We start from the raw sequence: 22089 nt of genomic DNA on the forward strand, positions 1-22089 counted from the left end.
CCCCCCACACCAAACGCGATCACGATACGCAGGTTAAAATATCAAAATAATCTCTGAACCAATGACATTAATTTGGGGACAGGTCGAAAAGCATTAAACATGTGTGGCAATTTAGCTAGTTAGCTTTCACTTGCTAGCTAATGTTAATTTGTCCTATTTAGTTAGCTTGCTGTTGCTAGCTAATTTGTCCTGGGATATAAACATTGAGTTGTTGTTTTACCTGAAATGCACAAGGACCTCTACTCTGACAATTAATCCACACATGAAACAGCCAACCGAATCGATTCTAGTCATCTCTCCTCCTTCCAGGCCTTTTCATCGTTTAACTTATATGGTGATCGCATCTAAACTTTCATAGTATTACCACGACTACCGGCAAAACAGTTCGTCTTTCAATCACCCACGTGGGTATAACCAATGAGGGGATAGCACGTGGGTACCTGCTTCTATAAACCAATGAGGAGATTACTTTCAGCGCGATCTGCGTCAGAAATAGGAATGACTTCTATTTTAGCCCTTGGCGTAGCAGATGCTTGTTGGTGCGTGCAAGCAGTGTGGGTGCAATAATTGAATAACATGGATTTCTACATTTATTTTGCGATGCTCGCGCACGAGACGTGTCGGTCTGGTCAGCATGTAACACACTTATATACAGCAATCATACACCAAAACACATCTCAGAAAGTCCCTCCGTCCCTAACAGGTACCATATACACACACATGTATAAATCAGCAATGTACAGCAAACTTGTACACATTATAAAATAGAAAACAGTATTCAGAACGTGACCTACCCCTTGCATCACATTTCATACTGGGGAGACCTGACGTTCGCGATCTCCCTCATCTGCAAGCAGGGACAATCACAACACGCCTTATTGTCATCGGAATTGAACCACCCAATAAGAATGCTTGAACATTAAATACACCTTTCTTTAGAGGCAAGTGGAAACATAACCACCCTGTTACAGTGGCAACCCGAATCTCACGATTTATAGCTGGCTAAACTAACATCCTTCCTAGACACGGTTATATAGGGAAGTGACCGTTTGGAGTTTAAAATAATCGAAGGACGACTAGTGCCCGGTGGCCTCGATAACGAGCACAGCAGTGGAGGATATCTTGGAAAGGTTAGCACCGGAATACAGTGGCCAACACACACACTAGCTGGGGGGCTAAGTCAGCACAAGACAAGGAAGCCCGATGTCCTCCAATAAAGGGGATAGGTAGCGGAGAGCTGTCACTGTGGCCGGCCCGTTCATTTGGCAGAATTAGGCGGCAAATTGACGAGGGTGGCATTTTCTGAGCCAAACTCACCAAGTCCGGTCTGGTTAACAACACATAAAACATAATTCTGCTAAAAAACAATGACAATTTCTCTCAACCCAGTGCCTTATGGGCTTTTTATGTGAGTGCTGATGCCGCCCTGTGATAAACAGTTCCCACTGTCAAAGAGAGGGGCACAAAATATTTTGCTTGTCCATTCCCAGCTCGCCTCTCCAGGGTGCTGTTGGAGAGACGCATAGTTGGGGCGCTCCACCAAAGTTCGGTCAAAAAATATATATAAAAAATAAATAATGTAGCTTTAGGATATGGTAGAAATAGTATGTGGCCTTTTCTGTAGCCTACAGGCTGGAGATAAAATGTATGGCAATGTAATGAGACGGACACCTTTTACATCATGCAGGTTTTTCCGATCAAATAGCCTAACTTAAATTACGGCCAATTAAATAAATCATGCGCTGTCATGTCAACGGCGACATATCCTAAAAACAGGACATGGGAAGATGCAATCCGAACAATGGGAGCAGTCAACTTGCTTGATACTACTAAAATAACTTTGCGAGAAGAAATAATGGACAATGAGTGTCTGGTGTACGGTTTTATATGAACCACGCACACTTCCTCCCACGCTTTCACGTCAACGGCGTGACTATTGTTATTATTACCTGATATAATCAATACTTTCAACCGTACTGACGTCTGAAATGTATGAAGTAGAACTTCTTGCATCACCACTTTCCTAAGAAACCCGATGGAGGATGTTTTTCTTTACCGTTTATTGGCGTGGCTTAGAAGGAAGTAACGCGATCTGGCTTGCCCCTCCCCGTTGAGGTTAACCTCTATTTCGCCTTGACAATACTGCTATATTTTCCAGCTGCAAGGGTGTCCAGAAGGATATTTTCTTCCTTCTCACACCCAATGTATTTGGAGGATCTTGTGAAACAGCTTCTCGCGGTTTCCTATAGCTTTATTGAACTGCTGAGTAGGCCTACCAAAGAAACACCTCACAGCTACCATAGTTCTCATCGGGCGTGTGTGTATGAATGACTTGACCAGAAGCTCTGAATACGGCGTGACAAGAACAACCTGTTGACCGGTGAGGCATACTTTTTTTTGTCTTACATGCTTTCACTTATTGGTGCCTTGTTGAGTTCCGTTTTGAATGGTCAAGTAAAATAATACATCCAAATGTACTTATATATTTTACAGGATTGACTTATATTTCTGAGGCCGTGTCCGAAATGTATTGTCTACTACTCACTCAAACTACATCGCCAACTGTGCTGTGCTCAGTTTCCCGATAGCGATATCATTTAGGTTTACGAGTGTTTTAACGATGCAGCTTTCCTACAGCAGCCGCGTTTCAACATGCGTTTCTCAAAACACCACGTAGAAAGAACGGTCGCTAGGTGCGTGGTTGGAGCATGTGTCAATAGTGATAGGCTCGCAAGAAGAGCACTCGTATCCGCTTTCTCAATTTAAATATTTCCTTAACCATATAATTCGTTCACAATACTGACAACTAATCAGCTGCTATAGATTAATAGGCCAACTACGGCTGCAAATAGAGGGGTTTATTCCGTTTGCCCAATGAAAATGCACTTAATCGACGATTTTGGCACATTGAGCATATGTTAGATCCTGAAATATATTGAGACAAATTAGTCGCCTACAAGTAACACAATAGAACTCAATTGATTGAACATGAAATATATTTCAATATGATTGAAATAGGCCTATAGTCTAGTGTGTTATATTTTTATTGTAGTCATCTCGGTTTTCATGTTAAGCATATTTGTATGCGTCGCTTCTTTGTATCAATTGCAAAGACATTTGCTACTTTTTTTCGTCAACTTTGTTCCTCTATCAGCGGTCACAGAGAAGACGGATAAACCATGTGATTATATGTTTAGCGGAGATCTGTGTATATAGTGACAAGGGAGGGCAAAAAAAAAGAATTAACTATGCATTTAGCTGTTGTACGAGTGGTCTGGGACAGGCCCTAGATTACGAATGTTTAAGTGCAACGTTAAAAACGATGGTTTTGGAAAATAGCTCGGAGATGTGATGAACCTCATACGAAGGTTCTAACGATGAACTTAGATCTAATATGTTTTTGTGAAATCGGTCCCCCAAGCTTACTAGTCATACTTTAGGCTACTATTTAGAACGTTACCTACTTTTTAGTAAACACTGATTCCGTAGGCTGCGTTTAGACAGGCAGCCTTAATTGTGAAAATAATTAGGTTAGGAGTAAAGATCAGAATTGTGCTTCCTGTGTAAAGGCAACCTATGCAACAGATAATCACACTAGGTTTTCCTAGCGGAGTTTTAGTCCGCTAGATTTATCCATACTGCGAATGCGCAATTACGTTGATTTCTGCCTTTCGATAATTTAAGTGATAATGCCCGAGAAGCCGCTGTTGAGGCTATATTGGCACGGGTGTTATGCTGCCCCCGCTCTCCCCTCGCGTGAACGCGCACACATTTCTTCATTGCTGCGACTTGCTTGCTAGTTGAGATTTCTGCTCTTCACTCCGTTGTCAGTTTAGCCTACATTTCACTGATCTTAGTAGCAGAAAGCATTGTTTTTGTGTGTCCTTCAAGGCGATCACATCAGGCTGCGTTTCATTATATTTTTTATGGCGGTTTGATGGGGGGGGGGGGCACGCACTAGTAATGTCTGCAGTTTTAGGTTTCGCTATTTGTTTCAAGTGTATTAGTCTAAATAAATCTCTCACATGTCTTATTTGTCTAGTAGTTTGAAATGTTTATTGCTTGCCTACATTTTACTCCCTCTGGTTAATATAACACACATACATGAATTATTAATTTTGTTTGACTGTCCTGACTTGAAGTTTGTTCTATAGAGAATATTTGACTCTAGCCACAAAATGTAAGGAAAATAGAGGAGGAGGGCAGGGATTGGTGATGTCTGTCTCCTGGCCTCTAGGCCTACTCCCTGCCTGCCCGCCTGCCTGCCCTCTCCCTGGGCCTGAGAGTGTATAGCTTACTCCCTGGAACTACAGGCCTCCACACCTACTCTCCCTATCCGGTCAACACCCCTCTCCTTTGGCCTTAGAGTATAGCTTACTACTTGGAATTACTAAGACGTCTATAGTCCCGCTGTCAGGAACCCCGTGAAACAGGCTCTGTGCACCTAGTGACCCACCTACTTTTTTACACTCAGAGACTAAGTCCCTGCTCCAACCTCCACAGTCTGAGTGCTGCTCCCAGCCCCCCGAGTCCGGCCGCCCCTGCTCGGACTTTGAGTGCCCCCCGCCTTGGGGGAGGCCTCCTAGTGCACCTGGTGACCCTTTGACTTCCACAGCGAGTCCCAACCTGACTCACAGTCCCACCAGAGGACGAGTCCGGGTGGATGGGTGACCACCACCTAGCCCCCTACATATCCAGAGCCCAAACTCAATGTTTTATGCCTTCTACCCGCCTGCCTGTGCCCACTCACACTCGGTGTCTGGCTTCTGGCCCGTCTGCGTGCACCTGGTAACCCATTAGTAAAGAAGGAGGATGGTGGAGGAAGACGCCTTCCATCCCCGACAAAAGCTTGGATCGAGGGCTGACTTTCAATAGATCGCAGCGAGTGAGCTGCTCTGCCATGTACGAAACCTTAACCCAGAATCAGGTAGTCTACGAGTGATTTAGCACCAGGTTCCCTACAAACATGTGGTGCGCATCAGGAGAGGGGCAGCAACTCATCCGGCCGCACCCCAACTGTGTCACGAACGGCTCTACTCACCTGCCAAAAGAGGTAGACTATCCTGGGCCAACCGAAGATCCGTGGCGCTAAGGTATCGTTACGTTTAGGGGAGATTCTGACTTAGACTTAGGCTGCTTCCGTCCGTTTTATGGGTCCACAGAAAATCAATGGGTGTTGATGGTACTACCCACATCAGATGTAGGCCTCCCTCCCCAGACAAGCTGGAGATACCTCTCCTCACTTCGTAGGGCATGAGCCAGATCCATGCGTTGCCCTGTCACTGCGGGGACAATGGGTTTAGTCTCCACCTCGAGTCTAGTGAGCGTAGAGGAGACCTCCCCAAATACAATGTGTGGTGTCCCACACAGGCAAGCCTGAGGCCTGGTAGTGTCAGCTAATGGTAAGACACATGTCCTCTCCACTACATGCTCCAAGGAGCGTGGAGGAGAGCTCCCACATAGAATGTGTAAAGTCCCGCACCCCGGTGAACCTGAGACCTGGCAGTGTTCATACCCGCTAGGCACATTCCATCTCCATTTAGTGCTCCACTGTTAGCGGGTCCAGCCAAAGCCAGCTTTCGATTCAAACCTTTGGTTTAGAGTTGGCTAAGTTTTTATTTCTTTTTATTTAACCTTTATTTAACTAGGAAAGTCGTGTTCAAACGTTTCACCACATAGTACACTTTCATCAGCCGTCTCCCAGGACTTAACCCCCACAGCCAAAGCCAGGGATGCGTTCGAACCATTATTCTCAGATTTACAAGAGCAGAAAATCATTGAGTCTGGTGGAACCGCCCTCACATTTTCATGCTTGACCGAAAGCCGTATATTACAGGACCGACTGCCACCTTCCGTAAACAATCAACAGCCGTCACCATCTGCAGCTAACTCCTGTTTGGTTTGCATCGTTAGCAACACCTGAAAACAGGTGACATACAGGGAGGGATTGGAAGAGAATGAGGTAGCCCTCTAGCAGTTATCTCCCTTACCCCCTGTACTAACATGCTAGAGACAGTATGTATCCTAGCTGTTGGAGAGACTCCCTCAAACAAGTGACACACAGAGTAGAGGTTGGAAGAGCCCTCCAAGGGCTACGGTACTATTTATCCCGAAGTTATGGATCTGACTTTGCCGTCTTCCCTTACCTCCCCTGTCTTAACCTATCCGAGGTAGTCCCTCTCAGCCGGACCAGGGTTTCGTTCGACCTAAAGGCACCTTTTGCTCCAGTTTGTTGTTATGTTAGGGCCACCTGCAAGCAGGTGACACAATGTATGGTTTGGGCTCGCCCGTATTCAACTTCACATTATTTTGAGAAGCATAGACCCCCAATGTCCTGGGCTAAGGACTCCTTAAGAGTCATAGTTACTCCTGCTGTTTACCCGCGCTTCATTGAATTTCTTCACTTTGACATTTAGAGCACTGGGCAGAAATCACATTGCGTCAACAGCCACCTTGGGCCTTCGATGCTTTGTTTTAATTAAACACTTGGATTCCCCTGGTCCGTAACAGTCCTAAGTCAGCTGCTATGCACCGCGCGAACGGGGCCGGCGTGTGCCATAGCTCGGGAGATTCACGAGATGGGGCAGGGCGCGTGTCCAGAGTCGCAGAGTCGCCAACCGCCAGACCCCACCGGTCCGCCGACGGACACCACCCTGACAAACCGATGCACACAGCCCCTTGCGAGACCACGAGATTGGCCGCACAACGAACTTCCAATGGTGGCGAAGGAGTGACCCCTTCGGGCGAACCCATTCCAGGGCGCCCTGCCCTTCACAAAGAAAAGAGAACTCTCCCCGGGGCTCCCGCCAGCTTCTCCGGGATCGGTTGCGTTTCTGCACTGGACACCTCACGGCGCCCGTCTCCGCCAGTCCGTGGACATTCTGAAAGTAGTTTGAGGTCAGTAGGTCACATGACTAAGGAGCTATTGAAATTCGAATGTAAAAAAAAAAAAAAAAAAAAAGTTTGTACTTTGGTCACGCTCCCTAATTCAACTAGGAAAACAAAATGCTGCTCACTTCTCCACATGTTTATTATCTTTGTAAAGCGAATTCAAATCGAGGAAAATAAGTCCTGTGCAATGTTGTGCGCAATTTTTCCAACATCATGACACTTATTTGGAGTCTGTGGCTCAAGTGGTTTGAGGGCTATTAAGATTTGAAAGCGTGAATATCCGTCGACTAGCCAACCTGAAACTGTCTTTACCTCGTTTGAAAAGAACTGCTTTTATTTTTTGAATTAGTCCATTCTATAGTAGCAGAGCATTAACTGTGCTCCAAATCGGAGCAATTTAACATCATGAGCGGAACCTCTGTCATTGTCCTGTCGTGCTGCACATTGGTCTAGTTATGTAAGGGGATTGAATGCATGTTTTAAAGAAACGCCCCTCAAGATTAGAGTGGAGCTGAATGGAGCGAGAAAGTTCTCCGCTGAGTTTATAAAACTGTAAAAAAAGAGGATCACGGTAGTGCTGTTTTATGTACAATGTTAACACAATTAGTGTTGTTACTCCCGTCCCTATTATTGCAGACATTTGACAGCATGTACTAAAGTTGATTTAATCCACAATTGCATTAGTCCCCTTGTTTTGTGATTGGCATTTAGGAAGCAACAACGAGAAGTCAGCAGACAGACCTACTGTATGTTTTAGCAGGGAAGTTTGGTAGGGTGACCTGATTTGTAGCTATTAAAATAATTGTGAACTGAAAAGTGTAAGCTTGATTCTGGGGGGGACAATGAATAGAAGAATAATTTGGTTAGGGTGTAGGGGCAGATTTGAAATCTTGTCAAAAGGAGACTTATCTATTTACTTAATTTAGTCTTAACAGCTGAACTATTCTCATTAACAATGGGCTAATATATATTGTAATTACTGTGCTTGTCAGAAAGAACACTACTGTTATTCCCCACACTTATTTTATTATTCCACTTCTTCCCAATTTTGCCACTAATCACATTTGAAATCTGATGACTTGATTTAACCATTCTTTAACTAGGCATGTCAGTTAAGAACAAATTGTTATCATGACTGCCTACCAAAAGGCATAAGGCCCCCTGCGAGGACGGGCTGGGATTATTATTATTTTTTAAATATAGGACAAAACACACTTCACGACAAGAGACACCACAATACAACATAGAGAGACCTAACACGACAACATACCATGGCAGCAACACATGACAAAATAGCGTGGCAGCAGCCCAACATGGTGCAAACATTATTGGGCACAGGCAACAGCACAACGGGCAAGAAGGTAGAGACAACAATATTTCATGCGACGCAGCCACAACTGTCAGTAAGAGTGTCCATGATTGAGTCTTTGAATGAAGCGATTGAGATAAAACTGTCCAGTTTGAGTGTTTGTTGCAGCTCATTCCAGTCCACTAGCTGCAGCGAACTGAAAAGAGGAGTGACCCAGGGATGTGTGTGCTTTGGGACCTTTAACAGAATGTGACTGTCAGAACAGGTGTTGTATGTGGAGGATGAGGGTTGCAGTAGGTTTCTCAGATAGGGGGGAGTGAGGCCTAAGTGTTTTTATAAATAAGCATCAACCAGTGGGTCTTGCGACAGGTATACAGAGATGACCAGTTTACAGAAGAGTATAGAGTGCAATGATGTGTCCTATAAGGAGCATTGGTGGCAAATCTGATGGCCGAATGGTAAAGAACATCTAGCAGCTAAAGAGCACCCTTTCCTGCCGATCTATAAATTATGTCTCCGTAATCTAGCATGGGTAGGATGCTCATCTCTATCAGGTTTAGCTGGGGTAAAAGAGGAGAGATTACGATAGAGGAAACCAAGACTTGATTTAACTTTAGCCTGCAGCTTTGATATGTGCTGTGAGGAGAGTGTACTGTGTAGCCATACTCCCAGGTACTTATGAGGTGACTACCTCCAGCTCTAAATACTCAGGTAGTAACCACACCAGTGAGCGGAAGGGCATTCTTCTTACCACACTACCTTTTGTTTTGGATGTGTTCAGACCAAGGTTGAGGGTAGAGAAAGCTTGTTGGACACTAAGAAAGCGTTGTTGTAGAGCGTTTATCACAATCCAGGGAGGGGTATAAGACTAGCATTTGCATATGAATGGATGAGAGAGCTTCCTACTGCCTGAGCTATGTTGTTGATGTAAATTGAGGAGAGCGTGGGGCCTAGGATTGAGCCTTGGGATACTCCCTTTGTGACGGGCAGTGGCTGAGACAGCAGATGTTCTGACTTCATGCACTGCACTCTTTGAGAGAGGTAGTTAGCAAACCAGGCCAAAGACCCCTCAGACACCAATACTCCTTAGCCGGCCCACAAGAATGGAATGGTCTACCGTATCAAAAGTTTTGTCCAAGTCAGTATAAATAGCAGCACAATATTGCTTCGAATCCAGGGCAATGGTGACATCATTGAGGACATTTTAAGGTTGCAGTGACACATCCATAACCTGAGCGGAAACTAGATTGCATACAGAGAGAATACTATAGACATCAAGAAAGTTAGTCAGTTGATTATTGGCAAGTTTTTCAACACTTTTGATGAACAGGGAAAAATAGAAATTGGCCTATAACAGTTAGGATCAGCTTGACATCCCCTTCAAATAAAGGATGCACCGTGGCTGCCTTCCAAGCTATGGGAACCTCGCCAGAGAGGAGAGACAGGCTTAGCGATGATAGGGGCTGCAACCTTTAAAAGAGAAAGGGTCTAAACCATATGACCCAGATGTTTTTTGGGGGTCAAGTTTAAGGAGCTCCTTTAGCACCTCGAACTCAGTGACTGTCTGCATGAAGAAACTTTGTAGGGAAAAAGAGGGAGGAGCATCGTGGCTATGTGCATTTGAAGGGGTGGGAGATGAGGAAATGTTGGACAAGCGAGGAGGCATGGCTGAGTTAATGAAGTAGTGATTCAAAGACCTCAGCCATGTGCTACTTGTCAGTAACAACCACATCATTAAGGGACATGGGCAGCTTTGAGGAGGAGGGTTTATTCTCCAGGTCTTTAACCGCCAGAACTTCTTGGAGAACTGCTCCTTAAAAAAACTAACTTTGACCTTCCGGATAGCCTGAGTGCACTTTTTTTCATTTGCCTGAACGTGAGCCAGTCAGCCTGATTATGCCTGTGCCGAGCCTTTCGCCAAATGGAATTCTTGAAGTGGAGAAACTCTGACAGATCACAGCCAAACCAGGGGCTGAACCTGTATTTAATTCTCGTTTTCTTTATGGGGGCTTGTTTAACAATACCACTGAAAATATCAAAAAAAGAAGGTTCGAGCATTTTCGACAGAGGGGATCAAGCTGATTCTATACCATTTTACAGAGGCCAGGTCATGAAGGAAGGCTTGCTCATGAAAGTTTTTAGCAAGCGTCTATGAGAAATCAGGACGGGCCGTTTCACTGAGCAGCCATCATGAACACAGGCTGTAAAACAGTGATCACTAATGACATTACAGAAAACACAAGACTGATACCTATCAGGATTATTTGTGAGGAAAACATCAGAGTAGCCTTTTCTGGGTGCTTGGAATCATACCTAGTCGGGTTGGTAATAATCTGAGAAAGATTTAGGGAGTCCCATTGCTTTATGACTTGGTCAGGTGGTTTAAGCATGTCCCAGTTTAGGTCACCTAGCAGGACAAATTCAGACTTAGTGTAAATGGCCAAGAGAGAGCTTAGGGCAGGTAGGGTACAGGCTGGTGCTGCTGGTGGACAATAACACCCAGCAAAAGTCAACAAAGAGCTATTTGAAAGTTTAATGCTTAAAACCAGCAAATTAAATTGTTTGGGGACAGACTTGATGGAGACAACTGAGCACTGAAGGTGTTGCTTGGTTAAGATTGCCACTCCACCACCTTTGGAAGATATGTCTTTCCAAAAAAAGTTAGAACCAGAATGGTTAACATCAGTATTCAAAACACTCTTCCCTAACCACGTCTCAGTACTGACCAACACATCTGGATTGGAGCTGTTGACCCACACTTTCAATTGATCCATTTTAGGTAATAAGCTCCTAGTGTTAACGTGCAGAAAACACAGGCTTTTACGAGAGCAGAACTCAGTTCTCAGGAGTCATGAGGCAAATAGCATAAAGCACCAGAAAAATTATATAACGACTTGGGGCTAGCCATTGTAAGTTCAAAGCGTCACTCGCCCCAACAGTGCGTGTGTGCTGGAGGCGAGCGAAAGCTCGGGAGTGTGGCGGGGGTACCTGTACCAGACAAGGGGAGACAAGGCAGACGGTCAACACATTGCCAGGTGGAATCCAAAAAGCAGTGCAGCAGGCAATGGGAGTAGGTTACACCCACTTGGGAGAAGCTTTTTTTCGGGAGGCAGATTCCTTGTAGAAAATCACAGCTAGCTAGCTAGCAAGCCTCTGCCTTGTTTTTTCTATGTAGCCTAGTGGTTAGAGCGTTGGACTAGTAACCGAAAGGTTGCAAGGTCAGCTCGGGGATTTGAAAAGGTACAAATCTGTCGTTCCCCTGAACAAGGCAGTTAACCCACTGTTCCTAGGCCGTCATTGAAAATAAGAATTTGTTCTTAACTGACTTGCCTAGTTAAATAAAGGTCAAATAAAAATAAATAAATATGTGGAAAAGGGGGTCGTTAGCTAGCTAGATCTCTTCAGTTTTGGCGACTGGTCCTTTACCACGTTCAACCAAAGTTGTCCTGTGGCTGTTTATATTTTGGAGATTGCGGGAGGTGTGTGTGTCTGAAACAGTCGTTCAAACAGGCGTCTCACACACACACACACGGTATCCCCAAAGCAACACCATTCTAACGGCCATTGTGCATTGTCAGACTGCGAAAAGGCGTGGAGTTACCTGCAGACATGGTGGCCTTCGAATTCGCTACAATGTTATTCTCCATCCCCTGCGTATGCCAACACTGTATAGTATATTTTAGAGTAACAGCTAGGCCAGCAGCCTATATATCGTAATGGCATGGTGCTTTATGTAGGCTACACTTCCAATGAAGTAGCCTCATAGGCCTATGCTTATTACTTGAGCTGCCTCTCCTCCCTCAGACTCTTGCGGAAAACCCCTGCTTCATTGTTCATTCCTCCGGCAGCCATAGGCCTGTAATTTACTTTCACTTACCCACTGTAATGTATGATTGAGTACCCTAACCTGTAGGCTAATCTAGTGTGCCGCTATAGATTTATAAAGGGCTGCAAAATAGTGGTGTTGGAGCGAATTTGGAGAGCAGCTTGACATGGGGCATACTCTGGTCTCCAGGATCCCAAGATCATTTGTTTTATTGGGCGTGCTCACATGGCCAACTAGCCTATAGTCGTTAGAAGGAATCTTTGCCGTAAATAATAATACTGTTAGTAAAGCACCATGGATAAAGTTGATAATAGTTGCCGTTATGCACATATTTATTTGCAAGGTGTTTGCCTAGGCTATGCAGCAGAACGTTGTCTCAGATGACAACTTCCAATTAGTGGATTTGGCTATATCAGCCACACTCGCTGCTGACAGGTGTATAAAATGGAGCACACAGCCATGCAATCTCCATAGACAAACATTGGCAGTAGAATGGCCTTAATGAAGAGCTCAGTGACTTTCAACATGGCACCGTCATAGGATGCCACCTTTCCAACAAGTCAGTTCGTCAAATTTCTGCACTGCTAGAGGTGCCCTGGTCAACTGTAAGGGCTGTTATTGTGAAGTGGAAACGTCTAGGTGCAAAAACTGCTCAGCCGCGAAGTGGTAGACCAAATAAGCTCAGAGTACGGGACCGCCGTGTGCTGTAGTACGTAAAAATCGTCTGTTATTGGTTACAATACTCAATACCGAGTTCCAAACGGCCTCTGAAAGCAATGTCAGCACATGAGCTTCATAAAATGGGTTTCCATGGCTGAGCAGCCAAGCCTAAAATCACCATGTCAAATCAAATTTTATTGGTCACATAAACAGATTTTATTGTGGGTGTAGCGAAATGCTTGTGCTTCTAGCTCCGACAGTTCAGTAATATCTAACAGTTTCACAACATATACACGGAAATATATATGTGTCAGAGTGGCATTGGACTAAGATAGTGGCATAGTATAGAGTACAGTATATACATATGAGATGGGTGTTAGTGACTAAGTGACTAAGATGGTGTGGAGTGCAGTTTACATACATCTACTTTGTGCATGACACAGGTAATTTTGCCAATAATTGTTTACAGATTATTTCACTTATAATTCACTGTATCACAATTCCAGTGGGTCAGAAGTTTACATACACTAAGTTTACTGTGGCTTTAAACAGCTTGGAAAATTCCAGAAAATTGTCATGGTTTTAGAAGCTTCTGATATGCTAATTGACATCACTTGAGTCAATTGGAGGTGTACCTGTGGATGTATTTCAAGGCCTACCTTCAAACTCAGTGCCGCTTTGCTTGACATCATGGGAATATCAAAAGGAATCGGCCAAGACCTCAGAAAAATAATTGCGACCACGCAGCCGTCATAACACTCAGGAAGGAGACGCGTTCTGTCTTTTAGAGATGAACGTCCTTTGGTGCAAAAAGTGCAAATCAATCCCAGATCAACAGCAAAGGACCTTGTGAAGATGCTGGAGGAAACGGGTACAAAAGTATCTATATCCACAGTAAAACGAGTCCTATAACATAACCTGAAAGGCCTCTCAGCAAGGAAGAAGCCACTGCTCCAAAACCGCCATAAAAAGCTAGACTATGGGTTGCAAACTGCACATGGGGACAAAGATCGTACTTTTTGGAGAAATGTCCTCTGGTCTGATGAAACAAAAATGGAACTCTTTGGCCATAATGACCATCGTTATGTTTGGCGAAAAAAGGGGGAGGCTTGCAAGCCGAAGAACAGCATCCCAACCGTGAAGCACGGGGGTGGCAGCATCATGTTGTGGGGGTGCTTTGCTGCAGGAGGGACTGGTGCACTTCACAAAATAAATGGCATCCTGAGGCAAGAAAAGTATGTGGATATATTGAAGCAACATCTCAAGACATCAATCAGGAAGTTAAAGCTTGGTCGCAAATGGGTCTTCCAAATGGACAATGACCCCAAGCATACTTCCAAAGTTGTGGCAAAATGGCTTAAGGACAACTAAGTCAAGGTATTGGAGTGACCATCACAAAGCCCTGACCTCAATCCTATAGAAAATGTGTGGGCAGAGCTTAAAAAGTGTGTGCGAGCAAGGAGGCCTAAACCTGACTCCGTTACACCAGCTCTGTCAGGAGGAATGGGCCAAAAATCACCCAACTTATTGTGGCAAGCTTGTGGAAGGCTACCCAAAATGTTTGACCCAAGTTAAACAATTTAAAGGCAATGCTACCAAATACTAATTGAGTGCATGTAAACGTCTGACCCACTGGGAATGTGATGAAAGAAATAAAAGCTTAAATAAATAATTTTATCTACTATAATTCTGACATTTCACATTCTTAAAATAAAGTGGTGATCCTAACTTACCTAAAAACAGGGATTTTTTACTGGGATTAAATGTCAGGAATTGTGAAACTGAGTTTAAATGTATGTAAACTTCTGACTTCAACTGTATGAGATGAGTAATGCTAGATATGGAACCTTATTAAAGTGGCTAGTAAACCATTTCTAAAAGTGGCCAGTGATTCCTAATCTATGTCTCTAGCCAGCTGCCGTTGATGTGCTAGTGATGGCTGTTTAGCAGTCTGATGGCCTCGAGATAGAAGCTGTTTTTCAGTTTCTCGGTCCCAGCTTTGATGCGCCTGTACTGACCTCGCCTTCTGGATGATAGTAGGGTGAACAGGCAGTGGCTCAGCCTCCTGAGGTTGAAGAAGCGCTGTTGCGCCTTCTTCACCACACTGTCTCTGTGGGTGGACCACTTCAGTTTGTCAGTGCGGTGTACGCTTTGGAACTTGAAGCTTTCCACCTTCTCCACTGCGGTCCCATCGATGTGGATAAGGGGGTGCTCCTTCTGCTGTTTCCTGAAATCCACAATCATCTCCTATGTTTTGTTGAGTGTGAGGTTATTTTCCTGACACCACACTCCCAGAGCCCTCACCTCCTCCCTGTACGCTGTCTCATCGTTGTTGGTAATCAAGCCTACCACTGTAGTGTCGTCTGAAAACTTGATGATTGAGTTGGAGACGTGCATGGCCATGCAGACATGGGTGAACAGGGAGTACAGGAGGGGGCTGAACATGCACCCTTGTGGGGCCCCAGTGTTAAGGATCAGCGAAGAAGTGTTGTTTCCTACCTTCACCACCTGGGGGTGACCGTCAGGAAGTCCAGGACCCAGTTGCACAGGGTGGGATCCAGGGCCTCGAGCTTGGAGGGTACTATGGTGTTGAATGCTGAGCTATAGTCAATAAACACTTATATTACATAGGTATGCCTCTTGTCCAGATGGGACAGGGCAGTGTGGTGGTGGTTGCATCGTGTCTGGATCTATTGGGGCGGTAAGCAAATTGAAGTGGGTCTAGGGTGGCAGGTAAGGTGGAGGTGATATGATCCTTGACTAGTCTCTCAAAGCACTTTATGATGAGATGTGAGTGCTACGGGGCGATAGTCATTTATTTCAATTACCTTTGCTTTCTTAGGTACAGGGACTGATGGCCTTGACTTTTTTTTTCCAAACCTCCATAAATCACTAAGGCCATCTTGAAGCAATGCCAAGCGTTGGCTGGATTGGTGTAAAGCTCACCGCCATTGGACTCTGGAGCAGTGGAAACACATTCTGAGTGATAACTCAAGCTTCACCACCTGGCAGTCTGACGAATGCATCTGGGTGCATAGTGCCAATTTTAAAGTTTGGTGGAGGAGTAATGACCTGGGGATGTTTTTCATGTTTCGGTCTAGGCCCCTTGGTTCCAGTGATGGGAAGTCTCTTCACGCTACAGCATACAATGACATTTTAGATGATTCTGCGCTTCTAAATTTGTGGCAACAGTTTGGGGACGGCCCTTTCCTGTCTCAAGATGACAATGCCCCCCTGCACAAAGCGAGGCCCATACAGAAATCGTTTGTCGAGATTGGTGTGGAAGAACTTGACTGGCCTGCACCGAGCACTGCCCTTAAGCCCATTGAACACCTTTGGGATGAATTGGAACGCAGACTGCAAACCCGGCCTAATCTCCTGACCTCATTAATGCTCTTGGGGCTGAATGAAAGCAAGTCCTTGCAGCAATGTTCCAACATCTAGTGGAAAGCCTTCCCAGAAGAGTGGAGGCTGTTATAGCAGCAAAGGGGGGACCAACTCCATATTAATGCCGAAGATTTTGGAATGAGATGTTTGACGTGAAGGTGTCCACATACTTTTGGTCATGTAGTGTATGTGACCACAGTTCCTCCTTCTGAAAACAATCTGTGGCAATATTTTCCAGGTCCTAATACTACAAAATATTATGTGCTAAAAGATCAAGGATTTCCTTACTAAAGCCAATTCTAAAGTATAGTTTCACCAGGTCATCTAACTCAGGCATTTCATTGGTGGCACGCACAGCAACGGGGAGCCAGGGAGACATTCCTTTAACCATATCCCCTACATTAATATTGAAATACTGTATAACTGAGACTTTATTATAAAAATGTTTACTTTCGTCTCAAAAAAGATATATTGCTACTGTTCACAAAAAAACATTTATTCACTTGGCCCTTATACTCTTCGTAATGTTTGGTGCTTGTGGCTTTAATCAATGAGTGACATATGTAAAGGGCAGCGGTGCATTTTGAACACAACTGGTCATTCAGTAAATCACAGTTTCTGTTTTTACTGAACGCAGACCAGGGCCTGGTTTCCCAAAAACATCTTAAGGCTAATAAGTTCATTGTTAGAACCTTCGTAAGAGCATCTTTAAATTCCTGAGCCATTTCCCAAAACAGCTTTTTATTAACGTTGCACTTGAAATCGCTCATAATCTAACTCCTGCCTCAGACCACTTATAGAACAGTTTATGCCTCAATTACACCGACGGTGAAAATTGAATTTTGGTCCACCAGAAGTACATTCATTTCCAATGGAACGCTGCTTTTGCCTTGCAGCATTGCGTTGCAGAGGCAGTTGCAGTGCGTTCTGTGTAGTGCATACGTTGGATTTATCGAACATATACCTCAACTGTATGCTTGACAGAAGTGGTATCAGAAGGTGAAATGTTGAACAAATATCCAGATATCTGCCAACCATTTAGTGAAACAACACTGTCGGTGTGATCGAGGTGTATGTGTCTTATACCACTGTTTGCCCTCCTGTGTCACTTACACCTCTGCTAAACATAGAAGGAAGATGTTTATCTGTCTCTGACCTCCAAAAACTTCACTGTTGAATATAAAGCCTAAAAAGTTTGCAATGTTATAAACAAGCGAAGCAAGGATGCATTTAAAAAAACAAAGTAAAACCAAGACGTATGAATTATATGATAGCTAGTTAGATTATTAGGCTAAATATTGACATCACTTTCATGTATGTTCAATCGATAGACCTACCTAGTATTAAGCCATTAGGCTACATCAGTTGCTTCAATATTCGTATTTATTAGGCCAGCTATAGGCTACTATTATCTAAAAGCGCACACATTTCACAGTAGCCTAACCAATAATCTACAGGTCAACATATTAGATCTATGGCAACGTCGCTTCACTTGCTACTTCATGGTAAGTTATTTTAATTGTAGAATCTGTAGGCCTACTTGACGCTCAATTCCCGCCTTTCATTAGGCTACAATGATTTGAGCAATTGCAAAATACCCTGTTTTTAGGTCACATTGATATTTTCTATAGCAAAAGTGGGAACGAGCGACTCCGGCTTTACTTGTTTTTGGTCAAAGTTTACACACACTGAATTATGCACAATTTTACATACTCAAACATTGTATACACAATAGTATGGAAAATACGTAACACGTGGCAAACACACCGTATAATACAAACACTTAGATGCATAATAGGCTACACAACATTTATTCTCTTGATGGGAAAACTGTATTGTGTAAAAAAAATACTTTTTGAATAGCCATAGATCATTTAAGAGCTACAGCGAGCTCTTTAGCCTATATTCTAGAATTATTTTCAGCAAAAGAAAATATCAATGTGACCTAAAACCGGGCCTATGTTGGTAAAGCAAGAGGGTATGAGATTACTTTTTTTTTTTTTAAGTGTACCTCACCAACCATTGTCAAAAAAATATATCCAACAGGTTGTGCTGAAATAAACTTGAACACAATCCTGAGGTAGCCAGGTAGATGTTTCCTTGTTTCTATTTCCAATCAGAATTTGCACACAAGGTCCAACTGAAATTTTACCTCCGCTTTTAACCTAACCCCTCCAAAATATGTATGTAGTGTGTGTGTGTTGGAGAGGTGTGGGGGGGCTGCCACACTGGGTGCCTGAGGAGCTGTTGTCGTGGGGAGTTAAGTGCCTTGCTTAAGGGCACAATGGCATCTAGGATTTGATACCAGCAACCCTCCGGTTGCCAGCTCACTTACTGCCAGAACCGTCAGACACTGAATTCGTCCAGGATTGCCTATAACTGCTAGGCTACCTGCCGCTCCTGGGTATTAGCTCTTTATCGCTTTTGAGAGAGTTGTCTTTCGGGACAGGATGAGGGCAAATACACTGCTCAAAAAAATAAAGGGAACACCTAAACAACACAATGTAACTCCAAGTCAATCACACTTCTGTGAAATCAAACTGTCCACTTAGGAAGCAACACTGATTGACAATAAATTTCACATGCTGTTGTGCAAATGGAATAGACAAAAGGTGGAAATTATAGGCAATTAGTAAGACACCCCCAAAAAAGGAATGGTTCTGCAGGTGGTGACCACATACCACTTCTCAGTTCCTATGCTTCCTGGCTGATGTTTTGGTCACTGTTGAATGCTGGCGGTGCTTTCACTCTAGTGGTAGCATGAGACGGAGTCTACAACCCACACAAGTGGTTCAGGTAGTGCAGTTCATCCAGGATGGCACATCAATGCGAGCTGTGGCAAAAAGGTTTGCTGTGTCTGTCAGCGTAGTGTCCAGAGCATGGAGGCCCTACCAGGAGACAGGCCAGTACATCAGGAGACGTGGAGGAGGCCGTAGGAGGGCAACAACCCAGCAGCAGGACCGCTACCTCCGCCTTTGTGCAAGGAGGTGCACTGCCAGAGCCCTGCAAAATGACCTCCAGCGGGCCACAAATGTGCAGTGTATATTAAATGTTAAATATAATATACGTGTTTAATCTGCACCAACTTATTTTCTTTTACTTTGTCTGTACACAAGCTGTTTAACAATTAAACAAAATTCTTAATTTAGTTGCATTTCTTTGTGTGAATGTAATAATGTTTTTATTTTGCTCTTTACAGGAGCCAAAATGCTGTCTAGTATATTCCTTACTGGACCTTTGCGTATCATCTTGATGGGGATCCTTGGTCTAGGAGGATTTCTGACGCTGTTTGTAATGTACTATCAATCAGCTCCATCTCAGATCTGCCGACCCCAACCTGCTTTGCCACGTCATTACTCAAAGCCACCTGAGAACAGTTCCTTGTCTAAGAAGCAGCCAGAACCAGACAAGCCCATCATGCTGTTGTGGTTCTGGCCTGAAAACCGCAGGTTTGATTTTAGCGATTGCACCACTTTGTTCAACATTGATAGCTGCCAACTGACAGATGACCAGTCTCTGTACAACAAGGCAGACGGGGTGCTCATCTTTCACAAATCCATCAAACACGATTTATCCAACTTGCCTCCATCACCTCGACCACCATTCCAGAAGTGGATCTGGTACCATGTGGAATCACCTACAAACACAATTAGGATACCTGGTCTAGAGAACCTTTTCAACTTGACCTTGAGTTATAGGGAAGACGCAGACATCCCTGTACGTTGGCGCTTAACTGCAAGGAAAGGCCAGGGTGAGGACTTTGTACTGCCCAAGAAGGATAAATTAGTTTGCTGGATTGTGAGTAACAATAACCCTGCAACTGGAACAGCAGTAAGGGATAACTATTACAGAGAACTTGTCAAACATATTAAGGTGGATCTCTTTGGAAAGGCCTTTGCAAGATTCTTGAGATATGAGGACTACTACTCAACACTCTCCAGCTGTAAGTTCTACCTCTCCTTTGAGAACTCAGTCCACAGAGACTACATCACTGAGAAGCTTAACGGACCACTTGCAGCAGGAACTGTGCCAGTAGTATTGGGCCCACCGAGACAGAACTATGAGGACTTTGTCCCGGGAGATTCCTTCATCCATGTTAATGACTTTCCCAATGCAAAAGCCCTGGCTGAATTCCTCCTGAAGTTGGACAAGGATGAGGAGGCATATCTTCGCTACTTTCAGTGGCATAAACACTTTTCAGCTCAGCGACATCTGGTTCAACTGAGTCAAGAGTTCATCCAAGCTATTTGTTATGCCTGTGACCATGTAGGCAAACATAAGGAGTACAGGGTTGTTCACGATATTTACAAATGGCATTTTGGTTAATCAGTCACTTACACCCTCTTCCGTGTATGTCTATTACCACCATATTATCCTGTCAATGTACCATGTTCCAAGGTGGAATTTGGTCACAACCAGCAACCCATCATAGCAATGTTCTGACAGTGCCTTTATGCCCTATTATCTGTGTACACACTACCTGTAGGAGAAGTGTACCTGGATGTCGACCGGTTGTAGCTAGGTTAAGTGCCCGTTGTAAAACTATGACACCCGGAACCATTCAAAATCTTATGCAACAACAACCTCTGCGTTCTTTCCTGTTTGAAATACTACTTGATTGTTTTATATCTTTTACATGTTTTTTTGAGCTGAAATAATTATGTAATAAAGTGAGCAATGCAATTAAAATTGTCCATGAAATGAGACAGTTACACATCAGAGACTTGAAACTGAGTTTGGCTTGAAGAGCAGCTGCAGTGTACTGTAAAACATCCTATAAATGCAATGCCTCTTTTTATAGGTTGTGAAGGTTGGTACCCCTGGAGGGAAATGGTGTAAATGTATTGTAATATATATATATCATTTATTTTAACTAGGCAAGTCAGTTAAGAACACATTCTTATTTACATTGACTGCCTTCTGGGGAACAGTGGGTTAACTGCCTTGTTCAGGGGCAGAATAACAGATTTTTACCTTGTCAGCTCGGGGATTCGATCCAGCAACCTTTCGGTTACTGAAGGTGTTTTTATCTCAATATCTTATAATTTCTGGTTAACAATTTACCTTTTACAGCAGTAGGCTAAATCGGGGTCAAAGAGTGATTATTGGTAGTCTTAAACAAATCTACTTTGAAACAAAAGTATATACCTCACATGGTTATGGGCTTTAAAATATGAATATCATTCCACCCATGAGGGAAATTTGGCCATTTGACTGCAGGAAAGGCCTTGCTGTGATTTGTTTCTATTTGAATGTTTTCATAAAAAAATAAACAGCGTCTTAGCAAAGAGCAGTGATGTAAAGTACTTAAGTAGAAATACTTTAAAGTACTACTTAAATCGTTTTGGGGGGGTATCTGTACTTAATTATTTATATTTTTTACTACTTTTACTTCACTACATTCCTAAAGAAAATAATGTACTTCCCCCCCCCCCCCTGAAACTCAAAAGTACTCGTTGCATTTTGAATGGCTAGCATGACAGAAATGGTCCAGTTCACGCACTTATCAAGAGAACATCCCTGGTCATCCCTAAATGATGTCTGTGTTGGAGTGTGCCCCTGGTTATTCATAAATAAAAAATCAATGGTTAATTAAAAAAAATGGTGCCATCTGATTTGTTTAATATAGGGAATTTGAAATGATTTATACATTTACTTTCAATATTCAAATGTTTTAGCAATTACATTTACTTTTGATACTTAAGTATATTTATTTAAAACCAAATACTTTCATATTTTTACTCAAGTAGTATTTCACTGGGGGACTTTTACTTGAGTCATTTTTTATTAAGGTATCTTTACTTTGACTCAAGTATGACTATTTGGAACTTTTTCCACCACTGGCAAAGAGCAATTTCTCAATAAGTAATTTTGCTGGGAGTGGGGAAGGCAAAACTGAAAACTATCTGCTATTGGCAGAGCGGGTTGGAACCCTTGGAACCCATTATACGTGCCCCCAACCGATTTGTATTTTTTTCAGTTTATTTGCATTTGTCTTTTTTTTTTTTACTTATTT

The 22089-nt window shown here is 43.5% G+C and overlaps 1 protein-coding gene across 1 annotated transcript; it reads left to right on the forward strand.

Moving 5' to 3' along the window:
• The first annotated feature begins 1991 nt into the window (after positions 1–1991).
• Positions 1992–20762, forward strand: LOC129825407 (4-galactosyl-N-acetylglucosaminide 3-alpha-L-fucosyltransferase 9-like). Its single transcript, XM_055885499.1, has 2 exons — positions 1992–2380; positions 19273–20762. The coding sequence occupies exon 2, from the start codon at positions 19281–19283 to the stop codon at positions 20397–20399; it is 1119 nt and encodes a 372-aa protein (XP_055741474.1). The 5' UTR covers positions 1992–2380; positions 19273–19280; the 3' UTR covers positions 20400–20762.
• The last annotated feature ends 1327 nt before the right edge of the window (positions 20763–22089 follow it).

The sequence above is a fragment of the Salvelinus fontinalis genome, chromosome 27, assembly GCF_029448725.1.
Source record: "Salvelinus fontinalis isolate EN_2023a chromosome 27, ASM2944872v1, whole genome shotgun sequence".
Taxonomy (NCBI): Eukaryota; Metazoa; Chordata; class Actinopteri; order Salmoniformes; family Salmonidae; genus Salvelinus; species Salvelinus fontinalis.